The 8,036-nt window shown below is 36.9% G+C and overlaps 1 protein-coding gene across 1 annotated transcript; it reads right to left on the bottom strand.

Annotated features, from left to right (window-relative positions):
• Positions 1-356: 356 nt before the first annotated feature.
• On the bottom strand, positions 357-6,490 carry LOC129269969 (retinol dehydrogenase 8-like). Its single transcript, XM_054907408.2, has 5 exons — positions 6,188-6,490; positions 4,681-4,949; positions 3,164-3,343; positions 2,325-2,418; positions 357-1,271 (listed from the first exon to the last, which is right to left on the bottom strand). Exons 2-5 carry the CDS (start codon positions 4,943-4,945, stop codon positions 929-931), a joined length of 882 nt encoding a protein of 293 aa, XP_054763383.1. The 5' UTR covers positions 4,946-4,949; positions 6,188-6,490; the 3' UTR covers positions 357-928.
• Positions 6,491-8,036: the final 1,546 nt, after the last annotated feature.

Below are 8,036 nucleotides of genomic sequence, written 5' to 3'. Positions count from 1 at the left end.
TCCTCCTTTTGGCGATGCGCTCCTCTTGTACTATCTCATCCTAACTTTATTTGGTTCTCTTTCTCGATACTTGATTATATGTTTTTTTTTCTTTGCTCTCTTTGCATGAATTTCTCATGACTATACGGAAAATATCAAATCATGAATTATAATATTGTGTTTATTTTTCAATCAAGCATAAAATATCCGGAAGATTTTGAAAGTTGCATCTTGAGCGAACCTCTACCTCATGTACATATATACATGAGGTAGAGGTTCGCTCAAGATGCAACTTATATAACAATATAAATGCAATGGCAATGCAATAACCACGAAGGCGGATGAATAGGCAAGTATAAAGTTCCAAGAATATACATGTAGTTACAAGTAGTCCACTATTCTTTTGGGTTTATTTTTACATTTTGTCCATGACGTAATCACATTTAGCATTATTGTATTTCAATCCAATTATCTGATCATTTATTTTTCTTTTAAAATAAAGTTTGGTTTTTCTACTTTTATAAACGTCACAATTGCATTTCTCGTTAATGATCACTCGTGACATTTTCCGAAAAATATGAAAAATACTTTAAACTGTTAGTAAATCCTCCTATTTCCCACAATTCATGAAACAATATGTCGATAGTTTGTATCATCTATTTTAGAGTTTTCTTCCAGAGGAATCCAACCAAAATGAATAAAATACGATTTTAAAAGAAAAAGGGAATTATATTGGGCAAGTTCAAGAATGGATCTGCTGGTATTCTTCCAAATAATGAAATTTTCCATAGCGTCGCTAGATAAAACAAGTTGATGAATGAATAAAGTTCCTTTGTGCGGAGAATGAAGTCGATATGTAATTATGCAATGTAATAACTATATGTAATATCTTTGTTGTATAAAAGCTATCTTATTTAGATATGAGATGATTATTTGCTTTAAGTGTTTCTCATGGGGTACACGCGTCGGCAAAGTAGTCGACCATTGCATCATTAGAAGGGTTGACGAACTTCTTGGCCGCGTATTTGATGCGAAATTCACTTGTCGGGTATTGGAAATGAGGCCTATCATCAGTTATTGCCTTGTGGATAACATCAGCTATGTCGTCAGGTTTCTGTGGATTATCATCGAACTCTCCCGATTGTTTAAGAACCGATGAGCTTTTCTCGACTGATCGTCGAAACAAGTCGCTCGGGTCAAGTTGACGAGGAGTGTCAAAAGTCGGAAGATTATTGACCGAGATGTTCTCCCCAAACTTGGTATGGACGGGACCAGGTTGAATAGTCGTCACCCTGTAAGTTGGAAAGGGGAAACATGGCGGATGCCAAAAAATAAGAGACAAATGTATCAAATAAATTAAAGTCAAGAGGATGAACAAGATTCGCAACCGCGACGCAGAAAGATTCAAGAACACAGTCAAATGACAATGAACAGCTTGGGAGGTCCAACCGGAACAACACTTTCGTCCTAAGTTTCGGAGCTGACGAATAATTGCAAATAATGTCGTGACGTTTGTCTAGAGTCCAGGACGAAACTGCTGTTTAAGTAATTCACGAATTTTTGACAAAGACTTCTTGGTTGCTCATTATCATGAAGGACATTCGACAATACAGTTTTCTATTTTCTTGAAAGCGTTGTCCGTCTCGATGCGACAACTCCCTTTTGTAATGTTTAGTATAACGTAGAAGCATGGCGCTCCAGGTAAGGGCACGGTAATGCCCCCTCCTCCTCAGTCGCACTTTGTCAAAGTACCTCGCAATTGCCCTTCATTTCGTGTGTAGTAGTTTACTTTATGCATGGTATAGTCGTCATTTTCCTTTGATGAGATGCCTTCGCCTCACCGTTCTATTCGTTTACACGATCTACACTGCAAAAACTCTGGTGTTGATTTAACACCAGCCCGGTATCTATATATGTCCACACCAGAGAAGTATTAAACAACACCAGTTTCGTTTTGGTCTAACACCAGATATGTATTTATACAACACCAATTAGTATTAAAACAGCATCGGTTTGATTCCAAACTGGTGTTGTTTCAATACTTCTCTGGTGTGGACATATATAGATTCCGGGCTGGTGTTAAATCAACACCGGAGTTTTTGCAGTGTAGTAATTAATAAGTACGATTTTACCTTTTAGGATCTATATCTATAATTTAGACACAAACGTGAACTTGAACATAGCATTTCCCCTCTGAAGAAAGCAATTTCTATCTTTTTATTCGTCTCTATCCTTTTAACAGCAAAGTACCATTTTTCATAAGCTGATACGAGAAGAAAGCCTGTATTTAAAACGAAATCAGTGCTGTCGTTCTCGGTTAATTAGGGGTTAATTAAGGCTCTTACCAAATATTGTAAGGTCTCAGGGTAGCCGCAAGACTCTCGGAAAATCCCTCCATTGCATATTTAGAGGCACAGTAGATCTCCATGTAAGGGATACCTTAGAAGAAAATGGAATAAAAAAATCTTTAATTTTCATTGGACACTGATATCAATAGCACAGTCATAAACCCAGGACAACATGGGTCTTGCAACGTGCGGCTGTTAACAATTATAATAACAAAGCGGAACTGCATGTTTTTGGTATTCTAAAAAAATACACTCAATTGTAGATATTGATTGACTTTTCATGTATAATGTAGGGACCTAAAGAATAACAGAATAATACATTATTTAAATATATAAATGCATATCCTCTTGACATATAACAGGTTATATGATACACTTCCTTAAAATGCAAGATTATCATGGTTATCAACTTCCCCTATGTATTACCAATATCATTTTGAACTTCTTTTTTTTTCTTCAGTATTTCACTCGCCTTTCATTCTTTCTCTCATTGCATGTTTCCGCTTGCTTTTTCTTTTGTTCAGTCTCTCGTTCCAATTATTCCCTACGCTTCTCTTTCTGTATTTTGAGGTTTGTACTTGTAGATTCCATGAAAGTAATTCTTTGGTTCATAGCTCTCTGTACTTTATATATTTTTACACTCTTATCAGAGGAAAGGAAAATAAAACAGCAGCGGGTCTTTTATTTACCAGGAACGGGGATGCCGGGGCTGGTTGAAATGGGCCTTTGTCATCAGATCATGATTCGAAATCTCCATCATGCATTGTAAGACTTTTAATCGGTATTCTCTCTTATCTTTTTATTATTCAATTTTGATCCGAGCTCCACGAACTTACCGAATATACCGCAGGTACTGCTAATGTTGATGATACGTCCTGACCTCTGCTTCTTCATGATAGGAATCACTTCCTGGGTCATCTTCACTGCCCCAAAGAAGTTTGTTTCCATGACCATCCTGATCTGATCGAAGGTCGTGTTTTCGAGAAGACCATAAATACCTACTCCAGAGTTGTTGACTGATATAAAATAATTTCACAGTTGTGTGAATAAATATGATTCAAGACTTGTCATGGCATTGTCTAAGAGAGATTATTGAAATAAACGATGAGCTGACAGTGCTTCTACAGACCAATATTCTCTCAACCGAGCAGTAAATCCTTAGTATATGTTACACAGTTTTGGTATAATCAAGTCTGAGTGAGGATGAAGAAACGCTCCCGGGTGTGTGCTATCAACACTGTTAAAAAACCCCTGATTTTACAGGGAAAAAAGAAGATTTTGCAGAAAGCAATAACAGAATCATTCTGTAAATTCATAAAACAGGATTTTTTCTGCAATTTAACAGAACACTGTTAAGGAAAATTGTAAGATTCCATACACCAAATACCAATTTCCTGTAAGATTACGCAATCAGGTAAGATTACAGGTGTTCTCGAGACTCTGCTGCAGCAACTTCTTTTTTTTAAGGATAAATTTTCTAACAGTGTAGGCCTATAGAGTCCCGGTGCGATTATTATTCACAGGCCCGCCGGCCGTTTTGGAGGCTTTGAATCGACTGCATATATTTGATTTTTTTTTAGAGTCTTGCCTCAACTTTTCATTAAAAAAACCTTGTAATATCGTTCTAGGCGAGACTCGAACACGTGTCTACGAACTCGACTGTAGGTTTGGCTTAGTGATTGAGCCACACCAATTGAGCCGATGGCGATTAGGCTATATCCGCACGTTTCGTGTCGCCATGAATATTCATGACGCGTAGTTTGACTAAATAAACCCTGTTTTTTCGTCATTCGCAAATTCATGAAAAAAGTTACAGCTACGGTATACTGCCCTCTCGTGTCGGATACACAAGTACTGACGGAATATAGGCTTCAGTCAAGAACATACACCATCCCAACGTGTCGCAACGGTTGCCAAGCAAAAATGAGAATAGGTATAACCGTCATCTCAAAATTTATCATGACTGATTGTGAATTTGATCATTATTAACAATTTCACCCAAAACAAAAGCTATAATCACTAGGGGAAATATCAAAATAATGAAATACAAATAGTGAACTTTAAAAGTTCACTATCATGATTATTTAAATACAATGAAATATGCACTTGATTATTGAGAAGGAATAACGTCTGGGGCCCGTTTCATAAGGGATTTACAACTATTGTAACTTTGCCATTATGGTAACTACCATGGTAACAGGGCTCATTAGCCAATCAGAATCAAGGTTACCATGGTAGTTGCCATACTGGCAAAGTTACAACAGTTGCAGGTCCTATGAAACGGGCCCCAGTACATAGGGATACTGTGTATGTGAGCTTTGTATTGTATTATAAATTCTCTTTAAATATTCACCTAGAATATCCAAACGACCGTGCTTCTCTATCACAGTACTGATCGCAGTCGTAATCGTGTCGTGTTTCGTTACGTCGAGCTCGAGAACGAATAGCGTAGTATTGAGTTCATTCTCAGCAGCCTTCTCCAACTCATTCCTCTTGGCAAGGTTTCTCATTGTAGCGTAGACCACGTACCCTTTCGCTGCATCCCGGGCAAGCTTTACAGCTGTAGCTAAACCAATACCAGAGGAGCAACCCGTGATCAGCGCAATCTTTGGTGCCATATTTCTAAGTTGGAAGAAAATTATAGACCCATCTTTGTTATTTAACTATCCCGGAGCATCAGAATGAACTTCAAGAGCAGAACGGGAAGAACGGAAAGTATAGACTGAATACACTTTGATAGTAAAAAAAAAACGAGTAAACCAAATAGAATGCTCCTTCTGCTCATGTGGGAACTCTACCACACTCCGCCTTAATGGTCTCGTAAAAAAGCTCCCTATTATCAAAAACATATCTTTTAACATGTTTAAGAGACAAGTCCACCCCAACAAACAGTTGATTTAAATAAAAAGAAATGAGCAAGCATAACACTGACATCGAAATCGAATGTAAAAAAAGAATTTAAACTTTCGCTTAATTTCACAAACAGTTATATAATCATCCGGGTCTGTATGCAAATGAGGGGACTGATGATATCACACGCTCACTATTTCATTTGTAGTTTATTATATGAAAATATGACATTGTCTTGTGCAACAAAGTTTTATTCGTGGAGAAGGTTTACGGTTTACCATGTGTAATGTGAAGAAGGGAAGGAAATACAGACATAAAGATTGAAACGGAAAGACGAGAAAGGATGAAAAGAGGAAATTAGAAGTATTATTTTCTTGAAAATGAGTGAAGTCCTGAAAAGGACTGTAAACCAGATGAGATGAGCTGAATATGGCTTGAGTAGCGATGGTTTGAGTAGTAGCAGGATGAAGTGAAGAGAGGTTACTCGACGTTTCGGGCATGTTGACTGTCCGTCTTCAGAAGTTTTATTCCTCCTTGAACATTATGGAGTTACCATTGTTTGGTGGTGATTTTTTTTTTACCTGAAGCATGAATGCTTGAAAGCAAGCAACCAGAGGACCGACGGCTTAAGGCCATTATTGTCAAATCCGTTAAACTTGAAATATTGAACAATATTATTCAAACAATACTTCATAAAAAAAGGGGAAAACAGTGAGTGTGGGACATCATCGACTCTCTCATTTGCATAGCAAATGAGTTACGCATAGGCACATAACTGCTAAATGAAAATTAAGCGAAATTTGAAAATGTATGGTGTGTGCATGCTTATATCAAAAAAATTAGGAGCTTATCAGAGTAGGTGCTTCAGTTTCGCTTGACGACTTATAATTGCAATATACATACAGACCGAGTAATAAGTAGTACCGGCATAAGACATATAAATCCATATCTTTAGAAATATTTGAAATACAGAGAGAGAGAGAGATTATACAAAATAGTCATATGCTCACCTTATAGTGCTGAGCTATGCAATCCAACAAAAGAAGTACACCTCAAAATGTTTATCGATGGACGTCCCCAGGCCAGGGTAGTCAACCTGTGGTAACTTGATTGTTCTTCTATTTCGGGTTCTTTGTTTATGCGCTAATTCCTTCGGCCAGTTATCATGGATGATCAGCATAATATGATCAGTCCATCCACTAGTCAGTCATAGTAGTGATTCCCATATAGATAACGATGCATGGCTTGTATTCAGGCCAAATACTGTTTAAGTTCAACGATCGGTCGATATTAGAATTTATTCATTTTTCTTTACATCAGAGAGGTTATGTACACAAAAGAGCCCACTTTGGGCTGAAATTTATCAATGCATGTATAGATGGACTATGAACTTTATTGGCAGTATCATCACGCTGAACGACCGTGTATGGTTATTGTTACGCTTTTCATAAAATGCTATATCATATTATACATCATATACATTTGCCATTGACATGATTGAATCTTGTGAATATTTTTTTTCTATAGATTGCTACCCTCCCTCGCATAATGTTTTGGAGGAATCGAGGAGGGGGCAGGTAAAGATGTCATTGTTCTCTTTCACTGCAATAGGCCTATCCGTCCCCATTATCAGTTTAGGTTTTGAAAGTAGTTTCCGAAGTGAAAATAGGGCGTTTATACGCTCCGCGACGTACGGAGGATTCAACACCGCAGTAAATGTATTTACATCTGGGAGGTCTTTGTCGAAAATGGGTTATCCGGAACACCAGTTCGTCCTAAGTTACAGAGCTGACCATTAAAATGCAAATTATGTCGTTTGTTCAGAGTCTAGGACAAAACTGTTTTGATTCACCAATTTTCGACAAAGACTTCCTGGTTGTTCCTTGTCATGAATGGCATTGGGCAACATTTCTCTGTCTTAGAACCCTCTGTACATCACGGAGCGGAAACTCCCTAGCTTTAATAATGAGACACTTAGACGTGACTGTTTGTTTGTTTGTTTGTTTTATTTCCGTCATAAAAAAATACATAACAATATATATACAAGAGATACAAGGAGTAACATACACATACATAATGAAATAAATTCTAAACATTGATTAAAAAAAAGAAAAGAAAAAAAAATGATTGATTGAAACATGTTAAGAAAGTTAAAAGATCAAACTTAAGACAAGAGACGGTTGGATAACCCATATTCAGCTGCACCAATTATATGTGCGGCTGGTCTTCCATGGGGACCAAGTAAAAAGAGAGTCATAGGGAGCGGAAAATGAGAACAGAAAAGAAAAGACAAAAGAGGGAAATGAAGGAAGAAAGAAAAGAAAAGGTAGAAAAAGAAAGAAAGAAAAAAGGAAAGGAGAGGGAAAAAAAAAAAAAAAAAAAAGCAACATCCAAAATATGCGTCCATGCAAATCATAGAGTGAATCTAAATAATTATGACCCCAAAATTTCAGTGTTTTTAAACATCATTCATACATCTGTGGGATAAAGCGGCATGTGCCACTTTTCATGAGTGCTACTCATTATGTGACTCAGATGTTAAAGCGCTGGTCTCGTGAGCAAGAGGTCGTGGGTTCAATACCCTAGTCTTGCCGTTTTACTTAAAGTGTGTTACTCTGTGTTGCACTATAATTATGATTACCCATAATCGTTATACGTATATCATTTACATACTACAAGTATGCATTACCAACATCATTTTTTCGGTAATGTTGAATAGTTTCCGATGTGGAATATAAACAGATAATAGACAATGAATTAAACAAAGTATCGGTTCCTCTTTGATTATCGATCATGTAACTCTTCAATCCGTTCATCTATCTATCTATCTATCTATCTATCTATCTATCTATCTATCTA

This window comes from Lytechinus pictus, chromosome 10 (genome assembly GCF_037042905.1).
Source record: "Lytechinus pictus isolate F3 Inbred chromosome 10, Lp3.0, whole genome shotgun sequence".
In the NCBI taxonomy this organism is placed as follows: Eukaryota; Metazoa; Echinodermata; class Echinoidea; order Temnopleuroida; family Toxopneustidae; genus Lytechinus; species Lytechinus pictus.
Note: the sequence above shows the minus strand (reverse complement) of the source record. Positions and strands in the feature narration are given on the sequence as shown.

Bases quoted from the DNA above. Each gene is read 5' to 3' on its own strand.
- LOC129269969 (XM_054907408.2), bottom strand. From the start codon at position 4,945: ATGGCACCAAAGATTGCGCTGATCACGGGTTGCTCCTCTGGTATTGGT. The intron at 3,344-4,680 runs GTGAATATTTAA...ATTTTATATCAG, and splicing joins CGGTCGTTTGGATATTCTAG to TCAACAACTCTGGAGTAGGT. The intron at 2,419-3,163 runs GTAAGTTCGTGG...TTTTCTTCTAAG, and splicing joins CAGTACCTGCGGTATATTCG to GTATCCCTTACATGGAGATC.